General features: G+C 41.9%; 1 protein-coding gene across 4 annotated transcripts in view; it reads left to right on the forward strand.

The window, feature by feature from the left end:
- The window catches only part of ITPR2 (inositol 1,4,5-trisphosphate receptor type 2), a 501,862-nt gene that overhangs the window by 438,440 nt on the left and 36,010 nt on the right, over positions 1 to 27,412 (forward strand). For 3 of the 4 annotated variants that reach the window (XM_039240789.1, XM_039240790.1, XM_039240791.1), the window contains exon 55: positions 10,398 to 10,558. In XM_039240789.1, coding sequence (XP_039096720.1) covers positions 10,398 to 10,558 — 161 coding nt within the window. Of the gene's footprint in view, positions 1 to 10,397; positions 10,559 to 13,663; positions 13,790 to 27,412 lie in introns of those variants that run through there. The other variant, XM_039240792.1, reaches the window with a different exon arrangement.

Here is a 27,412-nt window from a genome sequence, read left to right on the forward strand (position 1 = left end):
TCACAACCTATTGTGGAACACAAACACAATAGGTATCATTGCTATTTAATGTGTTCAGAGACATAACAGAGAAGTTCACAGGCTCTTATACCCCTTCTGGCTGTGGTAAGGGGCAAAGAAAGAGTGAGGAAAGGCTTCAAGAAGAAATGGTCACTGAACTGTTAGTAAAAAGTGGAAGGTAATTAGCCATATTGAAATGGGTAGAAGCAGAGAGACCAGCATAAGAACAGGCATGGAGGGAAGAACAACACAATGAGAGTCTTCAGTGACTCTCAGGAGCTCAGTGTTGCTGGAGCATGAATCTCAGAGCAGAGCATGCCCAAGGAGGAGATTCACCAGATCATGTGTGGCCTTTTATGTTAAAAAAAAAAAAAAAAAACACTTAGATTTTATCCTGTAGACTTATAGAGGATGCTTAACCATTAAAGAATTTAAGTAGAGGAGTACAGGGTCTAATTTTTGTTTTAGAGCAATAGAGCAGCTGTGAGAGGTGGTTTGCCAGGACACAGTCCAAGTGAAAAGTGATGAAACCTTGATGCAGGAGAGTTAGGTTGGCAGTCGTAAAGGTAGAGGACCGGGTCATGAAATATTTAGAGACAGAATTTTTAAATCTCAGTGGTTAGGAATGGATATGAAAGATAGTTGGGTGCCTGGGTGGCAGGTCATACCAACAGTTGAATTTAAGAAGAAAAGGAGAAGAAACATTTAGAGAGGAATATGCTGAGTTTGGCTTCAGAAATACTGAACTTGCAGCATGCACTGAACACCCCACTGAGACACACCCAGCACAGAGGTCAGCATGGGCCTGAGCCTCAGGGAATGAGCCTCCACTGAAGACAGTAGTTGGGCAATCTTCAGCCCGTGTGTGGAGCAGGAGTGTGGAGAAAGACTTCGGAGGAGGGAGGAGAAGATGGGTCAGCGTGGGATATATTAGCACTGAAGAGTTAGGAGAGAAAGACGGTCACACACACACACACACACACACACACACACACACACACACACACCTGTCCAGTCAGAATGGTGTGAGGAGAACCAGAAATGTGTGGCTTGTGGACATGAGGGGAGGGTACAGGCTCAGGAAGATAGTGACTGATTATCAACCATTTCAAAGCACAGAATGGCCAGAGACATATTAACGCAAGTAGAGCCTTTGGTGACTCAAGATAAAGATGGAGAACTTTCCACAAGGATAAGTTGCACAATGCTGGGGGGAGACTTGCTGGAAGGAAATGAGGCAGAAAGAAGAGCCTTGTCTTTCTATATCTAGATTAGATGGAGGGAAGCAAGATTGGCATGGAGCCAGGGATTGTACTCGATGTACAATAATTTGGGGATTTGGGGAAGAGAAGTGTTATATGGAAGCATGAGTCCCATGGAGGAAAAGAAGACACTGCCCTTGAAAATCTTTCTGTGTGTCACATGATCTTGCTTCCATGATGCTTCATTTAAGCCTTTTTCTTCATGATCATAATTATTATCTCCATACTCAACCTTGGAAGAAAGGGTTCTTTGGAAGGATGTGTCAGGAAGATGTGAGCTTCATTTGAGGACGTGATCCTGTCTCCTGTTTTCTAACCACAAGAAATATAAACAGCAAAACAAGCCCATCACTTAACCACTATTTCTGCTCCTCTCAACTTTCTCTTTGCTGCCAAAATTCTCTTTGGCTTTTCGCAGTTATTAAAGAAACCTATAACCTATATATTCCTTAAAACATCACAATGAGTAACCCTCATTGCCAAATTGAATGGTTCTCAGCTCTCCCCATTAATTTCCTGCTGGCCTTTTCTTCTGCCTTGGATTGTTCATCCTCTGGTTCCATCACAAGGCCAATGTCTTTTCCCAACCACTGGATAAGCAATTTGCACTTTATCATTGACTTCTTGTCTCTTCTGTCTGCCCTCTTCTTTAATACCACCTTTATGCAGATTATTGTCAAATGTGCAACCACAGCTCTAACCTCTCTCCAGGCTTTTATCCTTTGTTTTCGATTATTGACTGACACCTATGCAGGCATGACTTCCTGGCAGCCAAATTTACCGTGTCTAAAAACCAGCACATCCTGACTTCCCATCGGCTTCCTCTGACCTAGCAATGTATCCTGACCTCCACGTTGCAGCTGATGATATCCCACAGTGCTGTCGGTTATCTGGGCTGGGAGCTTCTCCATCATTTTTAGCATCTCCTTTGTGCTGTTCTAGGTGCACTTGTTGCCCTGTGCTAATGAATCTACTCTCCCAGTCTCATTCCCTTCCTCCCACACATCCCACAGCCGCACCTTGATTTTTCAGACTCACCTTGGCTCACACCCAAAAATGTCCTGCTCGATGCTGCCAGATTAATTTTTCCAGTTTGAATTCACCATTTTCTTACTCAAAAGGCTATCAGTAGCATTGCACAGTCTGTAACTTTAACATTCCAAATGTCCTGGCATGTAAGGTGCTCCACAATCAGGCTCCGTCTTTTTTTTTCTTTTTCCACCTTTTCACCCAATGTTCTCCTGTTTATAGCTCCACTTCCAGCCTAACTGCATTACTCATCTTTAATACAGAGACTCTCCACGTGTACTCAGTTATGGTATTTCCATTTGGAATGCCCAAACTCCTTAGCTATTGAACTCCAACCCTCTGTCTAAGACCAGCTCTAATGCCATTATTCCATGAAGCTTTCTCTGATTTCACTACCCAGCAGCAAGCCCTCACATCACACTTAGCTCTGTGGTACTCTACATATTTTTTTCCTTGTCCTATCTCTATTGGATGCCATGCACTATCATATCATAGAAAGGGCATGGACTTTACAGTTCTGTGGAACACTGGTTCCACATCTTGGATATGGGATCTTGGCCAAGTTTACTTTCACCTTGAACTATTGTTCCCTTATCTGGAAAGTAGGGAATATAATGCCATCTTGTGAAGTTTGGGTGAGTATAATTGATATCATGTATGTCAAAATTCCTAGCTCAATGCTTAGCTGAGTAAGCCTTCAGTGCACATTAATTTCCCTTCTTTAAGAGATCCAGATTCATACCTTATTTATTTTTATGCTTCCATAGTATGTATTGGGAACCATTCATAAATATTTGCTGAATGACTATTCAGTAAATCAGCCCAAATTAGCATTATCTCTACTTTTTTAAATTTTTCTTAATGTTTATTTATTTTTGAGACAGTAAGAGAGACAGAGAACAAGCAAGGGAAGGGCAGAGAGAGAGGGAGACACAGAATCTGAAGCAGGCTCCAGGCTGTGAACTGTCAGCATAGAGCCTGATGCAGGGCTTGAGGTCATGAAATATGAGACCATGACCTGAGCCAATGTTGGATGCTTGACCAACTGAGCCATCCAGGCACCTCATATTATCTCTATATTTATGCGACTTATATCCTGCAAAAGGAAGATAAAGTGGGTAAATACTAAACTGACATATTACTATGGACAAAAGCGTGGGTGTATCAATTCCAAGTTATTCTAAATTTTCTCACATTCAGGGTATTGTTTCTGTGGCTTATGCATTCCCACAGAGATAAAGGGTCATCTATCAGGAGGCATAAAGAGATATTAGATCAATATGGTCTATTTTCCAGAAGCTTCACATTTATTCTAAAATTTGAGAGGCCATTTAAGTAATTTAACCTAAGAGTAAATGCAAAGAGTATTTTTTAATGCTTATTTATTTTTGAGAGAGAGAGAGAGAGAGAGAGACAGCATGAGCAGGGGAGGGGCAGAGAGAGTGGGAGACACAGAATCTGAAGCAGGCTCCAGGCTCTGAGCTTCCAGCACAGAGTGTGATACAGGGCTCGAACTCATGAGCCATGAAATCATAACCTAAGCTGAAGTTGAATGCTCAAACGACTGAGCCACCCAGGCACCCCAAGAGTGTTTTTGTATTAGAACAAATAATATGCTATAAAATAAAGCAAATTTAATGTGAACATTTAAAATAATATAGAATTTTTTTAAATTTTGTAATGTAATCCCGAGGAACTTTCAGCTATTAATCCCTGTGACCTCAGTAGCATAAAGGTTCTCTACTCTCTGCCCTCAAAGAAACTTCAGCAGAAATGTGTGAGAAGCATTATGAGAATGCATATCTAGATATGCATTTCATTCCTGGAATTGCTTACCACATATAAGATCTAATATGTACCGTATATATTATAAGAACTTAATTACAAGAATGATTTAAACATTTGGGATATTTGGGGGTTATACCAGTAGGCTATAATACAATTGTGATTACTTGATCGATGATTCTTGAAGAGTTGGGTGTTAAGTTGTGATCTAAAGAAAGAGATAGTATCAAACAACAGAGGAGAGAATCTCCGCAGTAGGAGAGAATGGTCTCCAGCAGCACACATACCTAGTGACACCCATAGTGGCAATCGAGGAGGAAGTTGATTCTGTGACAGGCAAAGAGAGCAGATGGGACGTTCCTAGCCTTGAAGACAGTACCCAGATGTGTGAGCGTTATGACTCAGAAAACAATTGCTAGTGATCCAGAAGGCGGTCCTGATAGGGTGATGATTAGCAGATGACAGAGCTGGGGCGGTAGCGCAGGCACAAATTGGCACTGGTATCCATATTAATTATTAATTTTGAGTTACCAGTGGCTGAAAATCCAGTGAGAGAGAGATGTTGACAGACCAGATGTGACAAAATAACAAAATGGGGAAAGGATTGATGGTAGTCTGGTGCCTAGATTTAAAGATCTTTCTGGGTGATTTCATAGGAGACAAAGCCTACACTGTCAGCGAGAGGCAATGTGTTCTTCTCTCAGCATATTGGTTCTTTATCTTTACTTCTGCATTAAGGTCATTTATACATTTATTTGCACAGTAATTACTTATTGAGTGTCTACTATGTGCCAGAGTATTGCAGTGAGCACAGCTGGACAAAATTTACTGCCATAATGGAGCTTATTTCCCAGCATACACAGAAGGCATGATGCCAAGGGCTATGCAGAAAAATAAAGCTGAGAAGAGGAGTAGACAGGCATGCCTGGGTGATGGGTCAGTATGAGCCCTCACCTTAGTCATACTGTGTGGGAAATATGACATAGGTATTCTGAAATGTTTGTGTTGAGCCCACAAAGTCCCTCTTATCCTTCCTTTCTTTTTGCCTTGGTCATCTTTTCCAGTACCGTGGCTTTCATTGTTCATTTTACATTATTTATCCTTGAATTTGTGTATTAAACCTTGACATCTGTGTTCAGAATTTCTAGTTGGACCTAGCAGCCCAACACTGGTTGTTCGACAGATATCATAAACTCAACACATCCCAAAGCAAACATATCTTCCGCCAAAGTCTCTTCTTTTTTTCCCTTCTTGCTGTGGTGATGTTACATAAATTCAGTCATTCATGTCAGAAAGTTTAGGGTCATTCTTGATTGCTCCTCAATCTATACCTCTGATTGGATATCAAGCCCTCTTAAGTTTTCATTCTAAAACTTCTCTTTAATCTCTCTGCTTATTCATTTTTCAGTTACTCTGTCAATGTTCGTTGAACGCCTACTGTTTTCCAGATACTATGCCCAGTGCTGATAAAACAAAAATAAATCAGCTCTTGCAGTGGTAGAGGCTGTAATAGAAATAGACAGATTTTTGTAACAGTGTTATGGGCACAGGGAGGATCCACTAGCCGGTTGTGTCTGTGTGAGTCAGTGATAGTAGTGAAGCTGGGTCTTGAAGAAGGGATACCTGTAAGGCAGGGAAGGGAGGAGATGAAGGCATAGAATTTTCAAAGGACTTGGTTTGTGTGGGGAATGGTAAGAAAGTCAGAGTCACTCTAAGAAATGTGCACAGAGTGGACTGTCAGAGCCTGAGTCTGAGGATGACTTCAAGTTCCCTGGTTGACAAAGACTTCATTAACAGAGGTGAAGAAGAAGAGCTAAAGAAACAAATGTTGGATGAGTGTGACATGCACATAAGCTACCCAGCATGATTTCCCCAGTGGGCAGCGGGAAATAGAACCTGAAGTTGAGAAAAAAGGTCAGTGCTGGGGACGCCTCACCAGTGTGAGGATGGTCGAAACCATGGCAATGGCCAATGAGGTTTAGCGAGCAAGAACCTCTGAAGCTGAAAGACAACCAGTCCCCCTCTTTTACATCCTCCACTGCCCCAGCGCCCTGCTCTCCCTACCCTCAGCCTCTTCGCTCAGTCTTCCTCTAAATCCTACCACACAAAGTTGCACAGCTCTGAGCCTGCAGGTCTCCGCTTCAGGATAAAGTGCAGTCTCCGTTGCTTGGCACTTAAAGCTCTTCACGCTTTGTGCCAAATACGCCATTTCATCTTCATCTCCAAATGTTCCTTTCAGAGAAATTGATGGTCCCCCAAACAGGGTATCCACTTTCATCTCTACCGTTGCCCCACCATTTCCCCTGCCCGGGAGGCAAAAGAACATGGCTTTAGAGCCAGAAATTTTTTTATTTAAATACCAACCGACTTTTCTACTACCGAGAGATGTTAACTTGAGCAATGTACCGAATTCCTCTGAATCGGTTTCCTCACGTGCTAAAAGGTCAGATTGGATTATTGTAATTATAAGAGCGTATTTAGACATCCCTACATTGTCGTCAGCACAAATAGGTGCTCAATAAAAATTAAGTAGCTTTTATTACCATTTGTCTCTTTTCCACTTGCCATAATCCTGTTTCAAGGCTAGACATTTAAAGCTTTACACCTCTTTGAAACCTTTTTAAATGTCACAGTTCATTTTGTCCTCCTCTGTGCTTCCTTGGCAATTTATCATCACTTCAGGATATAACGCAAGTTTTCTGTTTCCTCTGCCATATTACAGATTCATTAATAGTAGACACATTATTTTTTATAGCTCTATGTACTTTGCAACAGGAAAGTAATTGTTTGAACTGAATTCTGGGAAAATCTACTTTAACATTCTCTCTCTGTCTCTCTCTCTGTCTCTGTCTCTCTGTCTCTGTCTCTGTCTCTCTCTCTCTCTCTCTCTCTCTCTGTAGCTCTTTTGAGATATATGCCTTACAACACACCCATTTGAAGTATATAAGCCAGTGGGTTTTAGTATATATACATTCAGAGTCATGCATCCATCATCACACTCAATATTTTCATTGATTGCCCTCAAAAGGAACCTTGTATCCCTTAGCGTCACCTCCCCCCCATCCCCAATCTTTCCTCCTCCCCAGTCCGCGGCAACCATTGATCTACTTTCTGTCTCTGTAGATTCGCCAATCCTGGACATTTTACATAAATGAAATCATAGAATATGTGGCCTTTGGTGACCTGCTTCTTTTACTTAATATGATGTTTTCAAGACTCATGTTGTAACATGTGTCACTACTTCATTCCTTTTTATTGCAGAAAATTCCATTGTATGATATGCCATATTTTATTTATCTTTTCATTAGTTGATGAGTGTTTAGATTGCTTCTACTATTATTATGAATAATGCTATTGTGAATAATGCTGCTGTGAACATTCATGTTCTAGTTTTTGTGCAAACATATGTTTTCAGTTCTTCTGGTTAGGCACCTCAAGTGGAATTGCTGGGTTGCATGGCAACTCTATGTTTAAACTTTTGAGGAGTTGCCAAACTGTGCACTACCTGACAATGAAAAAGAATGGAATCTTGCCATTTACAACAACATGGATGGAACTAGAGGGTATTATGCTAAGTGAAATAAGTCAGAGAAAGACAGGTATCATATGTTTTCACTCATAGGTGGAATTTGAGAACCTTAACAGAAGACCATGGGGGAAGGGAAAGGGATAGGGGAAAAAATGTTCCAAACAGAGAGGGAAGCAAACCATAAGAGACTCTTAAATACAGAGAACCAACTGAGGGTGGATGGGGGAGAGGGGAAAATGGGCAATGGGCACTGAGGAGGGCACTTGTTGGGATGAGCACTGGGTGTTGTATGTAAGCGATGAACCACGGGAATCTACCCCCAAAGCCAAGAGCGCACTGTACACACTGCATGTTAGCTGACTTGACAATTGTATTTAAAAATATATATAAAAAATAAAAATATATATAAAAAATAAAGTGCTTTAGGAAATAAAAATAAAGTAGCTGCACTATTTTAGATTCCCACCAGCTGGGTATGAGGGCTCCAGTCCATCCACATCATCACTGAGATTTGTTATTAATCTGTTTTTGATTATAGTCATCCAAGTGGAATAACATTTTATTAGTGAAATATTCTTAATTCATTCAATAAAGACTGTATTCAGTGCCAGTGATAAACCCAGATACCAATCTAAGCTATAGGACTATTGGTGAAGGAAAAAAGACAACTGTGTCTGCTCATAGGCACATAATAAATAATAAACATAGTAAGTTCTCATCTGAGCTCCTGGATAAATTGGCATTCCTTTCTTTTGTGCTGATTAGCAGGCAGGCTTTTTCTTGCACAATCATTTTTACCTGTTTATCTTAGACTTGTGGTCTGGTTTAATTTCACGACTTTGATATGGCTGTGTTCAGTCTGCTGGGAGGTTGATAAGCACTCTAGGAAAGAGAATAAAAGAAAAAGACTGATTGAGGGTGTTGGCAAAAGGGAAGGGACAGGTTGTAGGATTAAATAGGGTGATCAAGTTAAGCGACACGGAGAAGGTGAGATTTGAGCAAAAGGTGAGCAAAGTTCACTGAAGAGACAGCAGAAGAGTAGAAGAAGCCACCAGACCAGAGACCCTGAAGCAGGAGTCTGCATTGCCAAGAACAAGGAGGCCAGTGTGGCCGCATGAGAGTTAGCAAGGGGCGGAGAGTAGGAGACAAGGTTGGAGACGTTATAGGGCATAATAGTTTCCAGTTTAGCAAGTAGATATTACACGGGATATACTAATACCCAACAATTGTTCGTTATTTATCTGAAATTAAAACTTGGCATCAACCCAGCATCCTGTATTTGATCTGGCAACCCTAATCATAGGCCATTGTAAGGCCTTTGACCTTTACTTTGAGTTGAAAAAGAACCACTGCAGGGTTTGGAACAGAGGAGAGACACAACCTACTTAGGTTTTTGAAATATCGCTGTGGCTGCTGTGTTGGGAAGAGGCCAACACAGAGAGTTAAAGCGGAAACGAGGAGGCCTGGGAGGCTATTGCAGCCGTCCGGGTGAGAGATGATGAAGGCTCAGATAAGAGAGGTAGGTGGCTGTGGAGGTGGGGAGGAGTGGCCAGATTCTAGATACCTGTTGAAGGTAGACCCAAAAGGATTTCAACATGAATTGGATATGGATGAGAGAAAGAGAGGATTCAAGGATGACTCCTCAGTTTTTGGCTTGAACGACTGGAAGACTGGGGTTGCCATGGAATGAAGGGGCGGACTGTGGGTGGAGCAGTTTGGGGGAAGAATATGGATTTTATTTGGGCCATGCTGAGCTGATGATGGGTCTAATAAGATGAGGCGTCACCATCAGCCTCATCTAATTTTATGGTATTTTCCATTAAGATATCCAGTAATGTAGTAGAAAAGGTCACCCTTTCACTAGGGATAGATTTTGTGTTTTACTTATTGTGTGTTATATCTTATTATTTAAAGAGTCTTCTTCATGCCTGAATGGCTTCAAAAAAAAAAAATGCTTAGGAAAGAAGAGCCAGGATTGGAATCCAATTTCCTAGTTTCTTCTCCAGTATCCGAACTGCAAAACCAGACTGAATCCCAACGTCCCATTTTACTTGGCAATCTAACTCATTTTTCCATAGATGTTTTTCTTCATCTCCATTCACTTTCTTTCATCTACTCATCAGCCCTTGAAAGAAAAGATTCTTGCTATGCAGAAGCTCTCCTCAGTGTCCTTCCAGCAGCTGAAAATCTGCCCTGGATATTGAACAGACCATCCCCTCCTTAAAATGCCAGGAACACCGTAGTCTAAAGGCTGGATAAGTCAGAGTCCTTACTGCACTCAGAGCAGAGATCACTGTGGATGTTAGCTTGCCCTTCGCTGATTACAAGTGGTTTTCAAGATGACTCTCTCAGCTGCCTTTCCTCTTTTTACCCAAGTTCCTGGATAAAATAACTTTTTCTCCTCTCCTGATTAGCAAGCATGTCTTTTATTGCACAATCATTTTTACTTCTTCTGCTTAGACTTGTGGTCCAGTTTCATTGGACAGTTTTGGTATGGATATATTTTAAATTGTCTGCAAAGTTACATCTATAACAGGACCGTACATTTCCAAGGATCCATTGGGCAAGGAGTGGAGGAAGGTGGAGAATGTTGTTTGAGAAGAAATCTATAAACTGTGGCCTTTCTTTCCTGGAGGTCTTGTGTACTGTGTTGTTTTTAATCATAACATTCTAAATTTGCACACTCATGGAAAGCATTTTCTTTCACATAATTATTATGTTTTGGTTTTTGCTGGGAAGTACGTGCTGATTAAGTGACAAATCACATACATTGTGTTTTCTGTGTTTTGCAGGACTTGAGAGGGACAAGTTTGATAATAAAACTGTTTCATTTGAAGAACACATCAAGTCAGAACACAACATGTGGCATTATTTGTACTTCCTAGTCCTGGTGAAGGTTAAGGACCCCACCGAATATACTGGGCCTGAAAGTTATGTGGCTCAAATGATTGTGGTGAGTGATCAGAGCATTTTAACCCATGACTATGTTGCATTTTGCGTACTTTCCCCATCTCTACCCTACCCTTCTTCCAAAATGGAAAAGTTCTCCCAATCATTTGGTTAACTTCCAAATAGGACTGTCAATCTCGGAAGAATCCTCAGGCTAGCTAACTCACGGGTTCCCAGTGGACTTCTTGGTTTTATAAACCAAATCTAAGTCTCAAGGGCACAGATGACATTTACGGAAGACATTTACATTCTCTGTACAGTGAATAGCACCATCTCAGTCATGTTCGTCATCTTCTGACCCCATGTCTTTGCTAATGTCTCGGTTCCCCAAATCTGGAACTTTCCCACTGGCAAATATGAACAGAAGATGAATACTTTAAGAAATTCCTTGAATTTCAGAAATCAAGAGTTTAAGAAATTAAACTGCGTTTGGGAAGGGTATAACGTTTGCTCTCAATGGGAGAACGCTGTCTTCCTGTCTATACAATTTGGACTGTGCGTAACGATTGGCACCAATTCTGCCATACTGACTTGCTGATAACTCCTCCTTAAGATCAGTAGCAGGGGCACCTGGGTGGCTCGGTCAGTTAAACATCTGACTTCGGCTCAGGTCATGATCTCACGGTTCGCGGGTTCGAGCCCCGCATCGGGCTCTGTGCTGACAGCTAGCTCAGAGCCTGAAACCTGTCTTTGGATTCTGTGTCTCCCTCTCTCTCTGACCCTCACCTGCTCACACTGTCTCTCTCTCTCTCAGAAATAAATTAAAAACATAAAAAAAAAAAAAAAGATCAGTAGCAGAGGCTGTTGCTGTCGTCTGTGATTTGGAGTTTTTCCTGTTTCATTAGAAGATTAAAATTAAGTGGCTTAAAGAGAAGTTTAAGTTACAGCTTAGGGTATCATGACACGCATTCTGTATTATTGCATTCAATATAAATTCTTGTATTCTTATAATAAACATAGCCATATGTTGGATTTTTTTCCTCAAAAATCTTCTTACAAAATTGTGTTCACTATTGGAGAAGGAGGCTTTAGTACTGGCTGCCCAGTATGAACGATAGCATTTAGGAAACGCCAATGCCAAAGCTTCAGAGAGCCAGGTGACAGTGGCTCTGTCCTTCCTTCTGTGAGCTGGTCATGCACATAGCAAGACATATACTGCCGTAGAGGGAGCAACCAAAGAGCATGTTTGGAGGGTAACATCTTACTAAGTACAAGTAAATATTGCAGTAATTTATCTTACCTGACAATATTTATGTGTCACAGGAGAGCTACATGTAAATTGAACTTTTATTATTCCACATTTGTATCTTTTCTTCTTTTTGACTTGCATCCTCCTCTAACTTGTCCAATGTGCCTAGTAGTTTGCATCCTACTATGCAGTTGTCATTCTTTATGTGACAGTGGGTAGAACTTATTCTCCATGTTTCCTTTTCTGCCCTCTCTCCCATCTACATAAGGAAAAAAAAGTTAATCGGTTTGAAGATAGGCATTCATAGTCATTATTTATACATTCTTGATCTCAAGATGCTCAGGGACCATCTATGTGAAGTCTTTTGTGTCTACTGGAGAAAAAACATGTAGAGCATTATGTTTAAAATGAAACCTCACATTACTACATTTTTATCAAAATTTGAGTAAGTATAATTAATTTATATTTACTGGGCATCCACTGTGTCCCTTGGACTAAAAGATTTTGGAGAATACACAGAAGAGTCTGACACATTCCTTCTCTACCAGGGAATTTAGAGTTTAATAAGAGGAAGAAAGGAATAGCAACCAAAAAGTAGCATAGGCCAAGTTCCCCAAGAGTGGAGCAAATGAAAATCTGTGAAGGCTTAAAGATATAGAGTGACATCCAACTGGGAGGTGGTAGAAGGGAGTGTGTGTGTGTGTGTGTGTGTGTGTGTGTGTGTGTGTGTGTGTTGGGGGGCAGCACAGAGTAGGATTTGTGCACATTGGGGGTGTCTGTTGGATTACGAGTGAGTTCCTGTAAGAGGGGGCACCCTGAACGAAGGCACACAGGTAGAACACGCAGACATTTGGGGGACACTGGCACAGAACCCACTTGTAAAGAAGCCCTGAGAGATATTATGGGGACTTTTGAGTAATAAGTGTCAGTTTGGGCCATCATTTCATCAGGAATGGGAAGCCCCTGAAGGATTTCACTACAGGAATGATGTGGCCTAGGACAGTCATCAGGCAGTGGTACATAAGCTGGTTGGGAGAGGGGAAAGATGAAATCAGACACCGTAATTGGCAGTTGAGATTAGGGGTGGAGGACAAAATGAGCCCAAGATACCTGATATTGTGAGCCTGGTCCCTGAGAGAAAGGTGGTGGGTATCAGAGTCAGAAGGTCTTCTGCAAGAGGAGAAGCTGGTCAGGGAAGAACACTTATTGATTGTAAAAAAAGACTAGAAGCAAAGTCATAAATTAGGAGGGACAGGGCAGTAATGACAACATGAGCCTTAGAATCAGAAAGATCTGGGCTTAAACCTTAGCTCTGTCACTTATTTGCTGGGTGGTCTGGGATATCTTGGGCAAATCTTTGAACTTACCATACAGGGCCTCTGTGTTCTCATCCAAAAGGGAGAAAATTGCTGTGACATCAGTGAGATGATATGTTAAACGTGGCTAGCACTGGAGGTACTCGGTAATTGACAGTCTTCACTGTGACCGTCCACACGAGTGACAGTTGAAGCCCTCAAATTAGAGAGATGAGAGAAGGGAGAATGTGTAACAAGAAAGGCAGAGAAAGCCAGAGCCAGAACATGGGGGATTCCCCCATTCAGGAAAAAAGAAAGACACATAAAACAAGTAGAAAGGAAGACAATAACAAGGGCAAAAGGAGAACCAGGAAGTAGAGTATGTCAAAAGCCAAGCCTTGCAATGTCAGTTTCAACAGCATCAGTTGCTGCAGAGAGGCCATAAAGAAGGCACAAGTCAGACAGAGCCTTTGGGTTTTGTAATAAGGAAATCACAGGCGGCTTTTACCATAAAACAGTGCTGACCTCTCTTAAGCCTTAACATTAAAATCAGCATTTGGCCAGGCACCTGTACATGAATTTTTAAATGCCCACATCCATGTTTCTGTCCATCCTTTTCCCTCAGCTCTCTCCAGAACCATGACGGGAGGGAGGAGAGCTCGTAAGCTCATTCCAGTCTGAGCTGTCTCATTCTCATCCAAGCAGGGCACATCCAAGACAACCAGCACTGTTTCTGAATTTCAATGGCCAGGAGAAGGAAGAGTGAAATTATTAAGCTCAGGACTGATGGAAACAAAAAGTCATTTGCACCAAAGACTATTCATTTACTGGAATCGCCTTTCTGGAAAAGTTCAAAATATCTGTAGCTAATGAACCCAATTTAGAAAGTCTGTGACTCTAAACTCTGTGGAGATTACGGTCTTGAAATCCTGATCTTCCGAGAGAGAGAGACAGAGAGACAGACAGAGAGAGAAGATTTTAGAGCACATAGCAAGTTGAATCACATCTATAACTCAGTTCAAACTGTGTGTCTTTTCTCTCTCCAAGCCAGAGGTAACTACTTTTAATAGTTTGGTAGGAAATCTTCCAGACATTTTCCTACCACCTTTATTTTTGCTCCTTAAAAATAGCTTCATTTACCAAGCTGACTTAAGTGCTTGTTTATCAGTAGAGCTTTGAAAGCTTAAAATTCTTCATAATTGATGTAGCTCTTACCCTCAAGGATTTATGCAAAGGAAAATGAGGAAGTTCCTCATATTCACAAGACAACTCATCTGAATTCTGCCACACCGCCGAAGTACATCTGATTTGTACTTTGGGGCCCTTAGGAAGTGCCTCCTTCCTTTTGGTGACGTGAGGAAAGCAAGAATATAACAAATCAAGGGATATTTCTCCCTTCTATATAGTTTTTCACCTCTAGTGCATCAACTTTATTACTCTGTCAATATAGAATATTTATATCAATATGCATTAAAACATACATTGTAAATACATCTCTTTCTAGAGGTTAGAATCTAAATATACTTGTTCCTCTACATCCATCCAGTGATAAGCTCACGACTCTGAAATATGAAAAAATTTAAACCTCCCTTGCCCTTGCCTTCAGACATGACAGTAAGCCATTTGAGTATCAGCCACTGTGAGTGCCTGAGTGAACGCGAAGCATCTTCTGGGATATTGTTAGGGGAGATGTGAGTTGATCAAGGTACTGGGGGAATATATTTTCTCCTGGCAAGCGAGCCCTCAGTTTGGATAAGAGAATTGATATTTTGAGCTAGTATTTACTGGGAACAGAAAATGAGCAGAGAAAAGGAAGGCCCATGCTGGAAAGTAAAAGTAATGAAAGGGAATCCAGTGAACTGGAGGGAAGGGTATAAAAGGATAAATCCTCCAGCCTGTACTAGTAATGGCCTTTGAGCATCGCTAAGCCCTTTCGCGTCTCCCATTACCTAAAGGATGATGACTGAGGAGGAACAAACAAAATAGAGATCATTAGAAAAAGTGCGCAAGGCTTTTAGATGTTTCTCTAACATTTTGAGGACATTTTTAGATTTTCAGCGTTCATTTGCTGAAATATGACAGTGGCCTTTGGGGATATTTAGTACTTACTTTGGCAAACAGAGGGGTCAAAACTGCAGGTGTTGTGAGAGGTGCGTTGTGCACGTTCAGAGAACCACTGCCTTGCCGGTGTGCTCAGATCGACTGGGCTGCAACCGAGACCCTGGCTGGCCACCCTCATCAGCGCGGGTTTTTGGGGATCACTTCCTCATTTTAGTACATGACACTCTTCCACTCTTCCACTTACTTGACTCTTAACTAAAAACTGTTTCCTGCTAGCATGGCGATTGATGGCAACTAGGACAATTGAACTCATGCTTTTGTTAACATAACAATGGTCTTGACACTAAAAATAGCTGTAAGTTTCTTGAAGGCCGCGATGGAGAAGACAGTAACCCTTGGTCCTTTGTAATAGCAGGGCAGGTAGTATCTGTAATATGCCTTAAAGTCAATTTCATGAACTGTGAGTGCTTCCCGTATCCTACCAGAAGTGTTACGGGTTTGATACCTAAGGATAAGTGAGAGATAGTCTCTTTCCCCCAGGAAGCTCAAAACGTTTACTAAATGAATAATAAAATAACGAGTCAATTAACAAATGAATGGTCTCTTCTTAGCCCTCCGGTTGTGGGACATAATTTACAGAAAGATACACCAAAAAAGCTGCAAGGAGTTTGGAACGTGAATTTCTCATTAGTCAAACATCATCTTCCGCTCTTTTAAATCAGGAGACAAAGACGCAGCAGGAAGTCTTAGGCCACTGGAACCAAGTATGATGAATGATCCCATGGTGATTAGAAGTCACGTGGCTGATGAGAGAGACAAGACGATTTAGTCCTCGCTTGCAGTGTTTCTCAAAGCTGGTCCCTCCCATACTCACCCCTGTGCTCAGGAGTGTGCCTGAGGCTGCTCTCCTGGCAGAGGGGTAGGCATGTGCAGTGAGGGTCTTGCAACGTAACTCATAGTTAAGAATAAATTCTTTCCAGGGACATCTGGGTGGCTCAGTCAGTTGAGTGTCAGACTTCAGCTCAGGTCATGATCTTGTGAGTTTGAGCCCCACGTCAGGCTCTGTGCTGACATCTCAGAGCCTGGATCCTGCTTCGGATTCTGTGTCTCTGTCTCTCTCTGCTCCTCCCCCACTCATACTCTGTCTCTTTCTCTCTCAAAAATAAATAAACATTAAAAAAAAAAGAATAGGGGCACCTGGGTGGCTTAGTCGGTTAAGCGTCCGACTTTCGCTTAGGTCATGATCTCGCGGTTCGTGGGTTCGAGCCCCGCGTCGGGCTCTGTGCTGACTGCCAGCTCAGAGCCTGGAGCCTGTTTCAGTCTGTGACTCCCTCTCTCTCTGACCCTCCCTTGCTCATGCTGTCTCTCTCTCTCTCTCTCTCCTAGAAATAAATAAAAATATATAAAAAAAAAAAAAAAAAAAGAATAAATTCTTCCTGAGGCACCTGGGTGGCTTAGTCGTTAACCTCACAACTTCAGCTCAGGTCAGAATCTCATGGGTCAAGCTCTGTGCTGACAGCTCAGAACCTGGAGCCTGCTTCTTGTTCTGTGTCTCCTTTCTCTGCCCCTCCCCTGCTCACGTTCTCTCTCTCTCTCTCTCTCAAACATAGATAAACATTAAGAAAAAAAAAAGAATGAATTCTTCCTTACAGTAATGTATTGAGACTTCAGAAAGAGAGGGGTGGTCTTTTCAGTGAGATAGGAAAGAAATCTCTTTAGTCACCCGTTAGTAACAATGTTCCAGGTGTTGTGTTCTGTGTCTAGAACTCAAAATCAATCTTGTTTATTGTTAAACCTTGTTTCGAGCCGTAGCTGTTGGAGGGGGAGATGTTCGGGCTCATGAAAGACATCGAATCTTCTAGGCTTTGTATGCAACCCTCCTGTCTTAGCACCATTTGCCAATTTAATTTCTGCATTATTATTATGTGCCATAACTATAAAATTATATGTTCTGATTCTATTGTTTCTAATTTATGCTAATTGTGTAATTGGATCTAATTAAGCCAATTATGTAACTGCTCAATCTTTAAAACCTATTTTAAAGATGTTAGAACTTCAGAAGACATTGCTAAAAATGTTTACATTTCAAGACAAACCAAGGGCCTCTGCAGCTCAGAATGCACAATTAGGAAGCAAATATATATTTTGAGGGAGATGACATCTTCACTTTCCATATTTGAAGTGTAGACATGTGTCTGGGATCCTTTTCAGTTTCCAACTCTGGATTTTATTTGTCATCATGGGGTCTATCCTCTGCATTATTCTAATTTTTGATTTAGTGGTCACATGTAATATCTATGAGTTACCGCATTTTTGTGCATGTTAACATCTATCTTGTCTTCTTTTTAATTTGTAAAACAGAGGTCGAAATGGTAAGTACTTAATAGGGTGGCTCAAAGACTCTCCTCAGTCCTGCAGGTGAGGGTGAAGGATTTGGGCCAAATGATGTTTAAATGAGATTCATGGAGGAGAGTGGGATGGGGAATAAAGACGAGATGAGGCAGGTAAGGCACTGACTCAACATATCATTGACTCCTTCCTGAATTGATCAGAAATTGAAACCGCTGGTGTCCGGGAGATAGCCCTCCAAGTTCTAAAAGCCAAAAAATGGTTTTTGTTAGTTTTCCTAATCAGTGTTGAGGACAAGCTCAGTGTGAGGGAATCAGCCGAGGTAATAGATTCTGAAGTTTGACTTCTTAGGATTTCCATTTACAAGATTGGTGACTTGACCCCCCACCCCCACTCCATGAACTTCACTTCACCCATCAATCAAAAAAGTGCAGTCAGCCAGTCAGCAGTCAGAAGAGAACCTGCTGGATCCGGGAGGCCTCCTGCTGGGCGGGACCCTGTCCCTGTCCCTGTGGTTTCTGGATCCTGGGGAGAAGGGGGAGGCAGGGATCCCAGAGAAAACACCTGTACAAAGAAGGCTGTGGAATCATTGGGGGAGAGGGGGATTTGGAGGCTGTGACAGTGACTAATTTGGCAACTAGAAAATACTGCAATAGTTTTAGCAACTAGTACAGCCATATCTCTGCGTACCAGATAATTGTTGGCCCTGGATATAATAAGACTTTCCTTGCAGAGTTGCCATGAGGACTAAATAAAATCACGCATGCTCACAGTACTACTCAATATAACTGACATTTGATGAGCGGCTGACTGTGAGCGACGCTGTGTTACGTGTTTGACACGTGTGATCTCTTCTAAGGCCCCAGAACAATCCTAGGCAGTACTCTGCTAATACTGCCCCATTCTGCACATGAGGAAACAGGCTTAGAGAAGACTGATAACTTGCCCAGAGCCGCAGCGCTAACGGAAAAGCACGCTGTATGTATAATGTGCCCGGCACAGGCACATACAAGTGGTCCATAAATGCTCTGTTATTATCTGATGCTGTGTGGTGCATAAAGCTAGAAGCCGTGGTTCCTTTGAGAGCGGGCCAGGCCGGCTGCACCCAGCACCCCCAAGCAGCAGGCCTCGTGCTCTGCAGAAGGGGGACTATAAACATTCAATTCAGGGCAGGGAGTAAACCTGGCTGGGGAGACAGGAAGTCAGCTGACATCCCTACAATCGCAGGAAGGCCTGAGAGGAATTCAGATAGGAAAAATGTGCTCGCACAGAGCTGGTTGGCAACTGCAGTCTTCCTACAGTGATTAGAAGTACTGCAATTACAATTATTACACTTGCAGGCAAGAAAGAGGCTGCAGGATATTTCAATTTAATTTAGCAAGAATTTACCAGGGAGCATTGTACACAAGGTGCTGATTGAAACAAGAATAAAACATCGTCACTGCCCTCACAGAACCACACTGTCATAGAAAAGACAGCTACATTCACTGGAAACTATAGTGCAAATAATGGATGTACAAACACAGCATCTGGAGAAGTCTTAAATTATACGGTTATGCCCCTGCTTAAAACCCTTCACTGGTACTTAGTATAAAATCCAAATTCTTTCCCGTGGCCCCTTATACCGTCTGGTCTCAGTCTGCTTCATTCCACTTCCTTAGCCAACTACAATTCAGCCACATTGGCCCTTTTCTTTTTCTTGGAAATTCGCCATTCTTCCTTGGCCAGAGCCTTGGCATGAGGGTGCCTTCTGTTTGCAGTTGTTGCTAACGTTTCCGTGCCTGGCATCTTCCCTGAACCCCCCCACCCCCGCCCCCGTTCCAGTTACTTCTGTCCTGTCACCCTTTAGAGCACCTATATGAATCTGACCCTGGTATTGTGTTTACACTTACTCATGTGTTTATTCCTCTCCACTGTGATGTCAGCATTTATACATCTGGTTGGATCACTGCTGTATTCCCAGCACCTAAACTAATGTCTGACACACAGTAGGCACTCAGCGTAGATTTGCTGAACAGAATGAATAAGACATGGAGCCACGGGAACACTGAGGACAGGACAGGTCTTTCTGGCTAAAGGGACTAGGGGCAGTTGCACAGAGAAGATTATGAGGGGAGTTGTGCCTTGCAAAGGGTTTTGACAGAAGAGGAATATATTGCAGACAAGGTGTATATCTTAAAGGGAAAGTGTGCACAGCCAAGAAGAAAGGAAACTAAATTTATATGTGCTAGCAGCTTTGCATATTATTTACTTATACCTTTTTTATGTAAACTGAAGCTCAGAGAAGCTCATTACTTATCCAAGGTGCTCAGCAAATAAGTGTTTGAACCAGGATCCAAATACAGATTTTTCTGGGGCCAGTGTCTATGATAATGGACAAGTAATACATAGACAAGTAATGGACTTGTCTATGGATAAGTAATGAGCTTCTCTGTGCTTCACCTACTGAAGAATCAGGCAAAACTTAATGAAGATCGAATATATGTAAGGCAGATATTGGAGAAAAGGTAGGAAAAAAACCCAAAACCAAAAGACATCCTTTGGAAGGATGAAAGGCTTCTCCAGTATTTTAAGGAATTAGCATTCTTAGTCTCCCAGCTGCAATAGCTGAAGTACAATATAAAATGCCTCAAAAAGGCAGGCCAGAAAACTATTTCCCATTGGAGAACGGTTTGCTCATAGAACAAGCACAAGCTGAGTGCTTACTGTGCTTCAGGTGCTGGGCTGCTCAGGGTTGAGCTTCCTTCAGGAGACTTTGATGAAATCCAGGAGACAAGGAAATCTATTAAAGGAGAGGTGCTGGCTCTGTGCAGTGGTAGAGCCTGCCACGGGCCTGGAGCGGACGGCCGGGGAAGGGAGGCTTCAGAAGGTCAGGCCAGACGCTCAAGTAGGTGAGGTAAATGAGGACGGAACAGTTGAGTCTGTCTAGGGAAAGAGTGGGGCTAACCATGGGGGCACCAGGAGCCAGATCACAAGGGCCTGGTGATCACTTGTGATCAGATCACTCAGATCACTTGAGCCTGCAGGATCAAGTCTTCACTTGATCCTGAAAGCTAAAGGAAGCCTTTCAGAGATATTAAACCAAAGAGACAAGGTCAGATGTGTAAGAAAGAGTTCATTCCCTGGTGACAATCATGAAAGCTGCTGTGAAAAGCCACTGGAGATTGAGAAGAAGTGATAGATGTGAAAGGATGTGGGTGGAGGATTTACTGAAGGCGAGGAGAAGGTGGTTTAGGTCTCTGGCCCTGCATAGTTGGGGGTTGTGGGTTGAGCAGTGGGGCTCAACTCAATCATCAGGGTTCCACAGGAGTAAGTTGAAGAAATGTGGTAATCCCAGTGTACCCAATAGTATCCAAGTGCCTAGGTCCAATTTGGCTTTCCGAGTTCATTATGACCAACAAGAAGCTGAATACAAGAGTCTAGAATTCTAGTGAGAAGTCTAAAATGGATAATCCACTAGAAAAGATAAACTATCACAGAGATAATATTTCACTCTTTTTTATTCACTAGGGTGTCCCAGGAGTGTAGAACAGTGCCTGGTATGTAGTAGATACTCAATCAAGATTTATTAAATGAGTATAAATATTTATTAGGTCACTAGAGAACACATGATTGATGACATTACAGATTAGGACAAGCTATCCAAGGGAAATGACACATAGGAAGTAAATTAGGGGGAAAAAATGCCCTTAGACTAAAAGATACAGCAGCATAATCATTTTTTTATTTTTTTTAAGTTTTTTTTTTAATGTTTTATTTATTTCTAGGAGAGAGAGAGAGAGAGAGACAGCATGAGCAGGGGAGGGTCAGAGAGAGAGGGAGTCACAGACTCTGAAACAGGCTCCAGGCTCTGAGCTGGCAGTCAGCACAGAGCCCGACACGGGGCTCAAACCCACGAACCGCGAGATCATGACCTAAGTGAAAGTCTGATGCTTAACCGACTAAGCCACCCAGGCGCCCCCAGCAGCATAATCATTAATCAACACTAATAATAACTAATGATGATGATGATGATATAAAGAGTCTTTCCCACAGATTTTACTTAACCAAAAGTAGACCCAGAAAGGAGAAAATGATTTTTGTGGAACTTTGAAAGAGGGTTTGAACTTCTCATCAGCCAGAGAACATAGAAATTTTAGGATATCTTGTGACCCAACATTGACCAATAAGTTTTAATATGGGATTATGGTACAAACGCAAGTGTTTACAGCAAAATGATTTGGATTTTGCTTAATGTGTAGAAGCCTCTTTGAAATGGCGACCCATCCTAAGTCATTTGTTTTGAACTTATAAAGAGATGTTCACATCTCTAATTCTCATAATCTTAATAAAAGGATTTCTTCCCACTGTGCTGAAGAAAATTCTTGTTTCCCAGTCCTGGTCATTACCGTAAGATCTTGTTCAATTCTCAGTTGGCTTTCTGGAATAATCATGTCCACATTGTTAGGACTGATACATTTTATTCAGGAATTCTGGCTTTCATCCAGAGAGTAACAAATACCAGCATAATGTAAGTTGTGGGAATGAGAACTATATACCATAAAGCCACACGACTTCTGTCTAGTGGTTTTTAATAGACTTGCATAGCCCATGTCATGTCATGAATAATTAGCTGAGATGATAATTAAGCTGAAAGACTGCTCTTGTATTAGGGAAGGTTATCGGGCAAACTAATTGCCATCAGATTTTGAACTAGTTTTAGCTAAGGGAATTCGTAAAACATAATTGCTGAACTTAAAAAAGTGATTCAATACTAGTATCCCAAAGATTAGTCATTTAATGTCATGTTAGTGGAGTCTGTTGCTTTTTGGGAGAGGGGGGATTTAGAGATCAAGGAGTTTTGAAATAATGGCATCTGAGGTAGATTACCCCATCTCTCTGAGTCTGTTTCCTCATCTGTAAATGGAGATACTTAAGATTCTTGTATGGTTTAAACAAAATTCCATATATTCTAGTGTCTCACATGATGTCTGGTTCAAGGCTATTGTTCTATAATATTTAAATGGTCCTTCCACTTCTACATAAAATATTTATCTACTTACTATGACAAAATTTAAATACTAATTTACAGATTCAGAGCATTCTTAAGCCTTTTAAGGTTCAAATGCATTACTGATTCTGCATAGTGCTCCTCTTACAGGTAGACAGTGGTTAGCTTTCATTCATTCAGTGAACACTTACTACCTACCATGACCCAGCCATTGTGCTAGCTCCTACAAGGGGGGACAGAGGACATCAGGACAGATGTGGCCTGTCACAGAGCTTCCTGTTCAGAGCATAAGGCAGATCCTAAAAAGTCACCACAGTTTTTACAGAGTTCAGTGGGTGTTACCACTGGGACACATTGGGCAGGGGAACCTTCCTGTCTCATAGCCTGACTCAAACTCAAGTCCATTTGGCACCTGTTCTTTGTTAACCCAACAGTCAAGAGCTCACTTAACTATTTCAATTGCTGGAACCATTGATGAGTCCATTTCAGTTTTACAAGTGATTTTAGGACAGATGTTACTACAGAGAGTGTGGTGAGATACTGTCAGGAGCGTGCCCAAAGCACATGAGGACATTGTGAACGGGAGTAGTAGGAGTTGTCATTGAGTAAGAACAAAGATTGTGTAAGAACAGATTTTACCTTGCTCACTGACATGTTCACCTCGGGGAATGAGAAGGGCAAGCTTTGCCTTTTTCTTGGCTCTGTGATGGGAGCAACAAAGGAAGTCAATTTCATTTTCCAAAGGGTACCTTTTAAGCTTCTTCAGGTGAAGAACTTGCAGTCATGCAATCACCTTTTTCATTTCGCTCAGCATTTGAAAAGTTCCTGTATGAAGCACCCACATTTTACTTTAGAAGGAATATTGTAGCTCTCTAAGTTTCCTTCTGCATTGGTGTTCTACTGTCATTTTGAACTCTTAAGAAAGGTTTCAAGGTATTTATGTTACTCGGAGATTATTGATTAGCATTTCAAATGCAACTGACATAAAAACACCAGGTCATCAGAATCTGAAATACAACAATAGCTGAATTCAGGGGTGGTTTATTTGTAAAGGTGCCTGTAACTTTACAAAGAGATAATTGCCCAGGGTTTTCTTCCAGCTGTCTGGTGCCAAGTTGTGATAGAAAGGCCCTTGGCCCTGGTTCTGCCTGTGACTTAGAAGAGGTTTGACTCCCATGCACATCAATTCCTCATTGATGATGAGAGTCTGAATGGTTTCCAAAGCCTGTTCTGTCCTAGTTCTAAACTTCTGACAACTCGAATATCTTACAGAGTTTCTATATCAAATTCTGAGTATGTTACTCTTTGTTTTATACTACAAACGAGAAGCAGTTGTGGTCGGAGTTTCGGAGTGGTCAGAATTTGACTATTTCCATTGTATTCACTGGGAAGATATATATGGCTTGACCCCTTCCCCAACCCCGGCTGGAGTTTGGCTGTTAAACCCCCAGGGTCTGCTGTTCACATGATTACACTCCTTGCTGCAGCCAACTCTATAAGACCATGCCGAGTAAGGGAGCAGATCTTGAATTTTCCTCTAAGACCTGAAGCCTAAATGCTCAGAGAAAATTAAAGTGTGATCCCGGCAGAGGTTGGGAAGTTTTGTCTCAGGGTGCACCTGTGCTTCAGGGCCTCCTAGAATTCATTTCCTGAGCTGAGGGCCTCGTCCTCTTCAGGAGTCCTAAAGCCAGTTTGAAAATATCATTTGAGAAGACAAAGATGTAGTGCTGACAGATAAATAATAAGGAAATTCATCTTCTGGGGGCTGTAAAATTGCTTCTTACTTGAGAGTTTCATGTTTTCTTCACTTTGCTTTCTTGTGCTTGAGAAGCTGGTGTGTTGAAAGGGAGTTGGTGGAGGCGTGTTTTGTGTATAAGAGAGACACAGCATGGCTGAGTGCTTTAGACAGAGAGTGGGGACGTTCGGAGCCTTGGGCAGATGACTTACCCTTCCTGTGTCTCAGCTTCATCATCCGTAAAATGGGTGAATATCTCTACATATAGGGTTTTTACGAAGAGTAAACAAGTTAATATTTATATAGTATCTGACATGAGGTAAATGTTATATTTAATTTTAAAGCATATGTAAGAGTTTGAGGATCTGAATAGCATTTCAGGGCTCAAAAGATGATTATTAATTCAACAACTTTTATTTAGTACCTAAAATATCTGTAGCAATGGGTTAGACAGGGGTAGGGAGCACAAATGAGACAAATAAATTCCCTGCTTCACCAACCTAGGGCCTAACTGGGAAAGCGCAATAGATCATCCTGAAAGTTGGATGATAACACCAGGCAGCAACATTTCATGAGCTACAGATGAGGGGCTAGCCTCTCTGTGGGTTGAGGAGAAGATGCCGTGTAGGAAAGAAAGCAGCGGATCTGAGTAACTGATATCAAAAGCACAGGTAGACCGAACCCCGGGATTAGGATGGGGCTAAATGGAGCAATTTAAATTGCTCAAGGTAAGAAGTTTCTGCTTGAGCCCACCAACAAAAGAGAGACATTGATGACTTTCAAGAAGAGGAATCATGATTTTTTTAAGTGGGATTTTTTTATGAGGTATCAAATAATTCATAGTAAAATGTAGTAAAAAGGACAAGAGGCTGGAGGAGGGAAAACCAGTGACCAACACACTATTGGAAAATGTGAGGGAAGGAACCTGTAATAGAAAGCAAAGGATGGGTGTCTGGATTTGACTGAGAGCAAAGATGGGCTGTTGTCTTCTTTCTGCCACCATGAACCAGGTGGGACCACCCTCTCCCTGTCTCCAGCCTTCCTGGCTTTCTTTATGACGTTTCCCATTCTGCCAACTTTGTCTTCCAGTCTTCCCTTCACCTGGAATGCTTATCTTCAGAAATTAAAATCCTCCTTTCCTGCCCAACCCAACTAAAGAAGACCCTGGGCCGTCTTTGAGTACCTTGTCATATCTTACCCAAAGTCTGCACAACTATCTGAAATTATTTCCCTGTGAATTCATGTATCTACTTTTATAAAATGTCTTTGTTTCTCTGGGTTCTGGACCCTTGACTGTCCTTGTCAGTTCTAGTCTAGAATAGTCTCTGGAATAAAAAGGCTCCCAGTAAACATTTGTTGAATGAATGCATGATATAACTGATCTCTTAGGTTCACCCACACTAATTACTAACTCCTAATTCCTCATGCAAGATAACATAAGAAAAATGTTCACTTACAGTGCATTTAGGAGAAAGGAAAAGACTAAGCCTTTGAGTTTGGGTGACCAGAAGAATACTTGTATACTGAAATATCAGTAGTTATTCCAGAGAAACAGTGACTTTGGTTACCAGTCCCTTCCATGTATTGGGACCTTGGGCAATGATTCCATTGGTTCTTAGAAATAACAAAACTGGATTTGGGAGTGAAGACTGATCAAGACTGAGGACAGAGTTTCTGACATGGTAGATAAGGCATGGGTTTGCTAACTGAAATAACAAACGTCTGTTTATGTAAAACTATCAGTAGAGCTATTGATATTTGAATGAAAATTCCACATAGGGAAACACACTAAAGGGACATGGTGAGAGATTTTAGCATGGTAAATCATGGTAAATCAATTTTAACAGGTAATATTTACATGGATTTGCTCATTGTTTATGACGGAGAGGTGGTGGGACTAAAATGCTCCCTTCCCATTAATGCTTGACTCTGGATAAATCGTCCTCCCCAGGCCCATTGTGTCCTGCACAGCGGCAGTGACCGGGGACGCTGTCCTGACACCCGCTGTTATAGTGCAGTTCCATTCCGGCATTAGCAGCGCCGCCATAACTACGTGCTCGTTGAATAGTAGCTCAACCCAAGGAGAGGATAGTGTGCAATACTGTTCTGGTGCGAACCACCCAGAGTTAACTCGGGTCCCACAAGTTAGATGGCATCGTCTCCGACAAGACTGCCCTCACATGAGATGCCAACGGCACTTCCGGTGTCCGCAGTCTCCCGGCACTTCTGAACAACTGGCTTCACATTCAGGGTTTCCATGACTCCTTCAGGTTTGAGAATTCACTAGAATGACATACAATATTCAGAGAAGTTCTTCCAATTACAGTTTTATTAGAAAGGACATAGATCAGGAATAGCCAAATTAAGAGACACATGGGGAGAGACGTGGGTGGGTTTCAAACAGAGCTTCTGTGCCCTTTCTCAGTGGGACAGGGCCCCTCGTCCTCCAGGCACAGCAATGTGCTCACCAACCAGAAAGCTCTACTGAGTTCCCATGCCCAGAGTTTTCACTGGACTTTCGTGACATAGGCATAATTGGCTTAATTATTTGCCACAATACTGAACTTGGTCTCCAGCCCCATTCCCCTCCCTGGGGGCTGGGCTAACTCAAACCCCCAAGGCTCTAATCACAGGGGCTCTGACCAGTGACTAGCCTCCCATCCTGAGTTGTCTCCCCCCCTTAACAGGAACTCAGGTGTGATCCAGGGGGCTCATGAATAACAAAGACACTTCTATCAGTAGGGAATTCCCAAGAGTTTTAGAACCTCCGTCTCCAGAATCGGGGAAATACCAGTCACCTGCTTTATTAGGCAGCAGATGTAGTCCCTGTTTTCTGCACATGCATATGTTGCTTTTTTTTCAGCACTTAATCAGAAAGAAGTTTTAAACCTTAACTCAAGGTTAGACCTCCTTATTATTCTCTCTCTCATATGAAACATACACTTCATCAAAATATCTCCTCTACCTGCAGTATCCAATGAAACAGATGTGAATCTACTGCTTCTTGAGACTTCTACCACTCTCCTCCATATAACCTTCAACTCTGATCTGAACTGCTACAGGTGCCACTAAGCTGGTCTTTCTGCCTCTATACTTGTCCCTCTACTGAGTATCCTTCAAAGAACAAAGTAATAACTTTGAAAATGTAAATCAGAATATGGTACTCCTCTGCTCAGAGCCCTCCACTGGCTTCCAAGCACATAGAGTAAAATGCAGACTTCTTCTCCAGGCCGATATGC

Source organism: Hyaena hyaena, unplaced genomic scaffold (assembly GCF_003009895.1).
Source record: "Hyaena hyaena isolate Hyena2069 unplaced genomic scaffold, ASM300989v1 scaffold_182, whole genome shotgun sequence".
Lineage (NCBI taxonomy): Eukaryota > Metazoa > Chordata > Mammalia > Carnivora > Hyaenidae > Hyaena > Hyaena hyaena.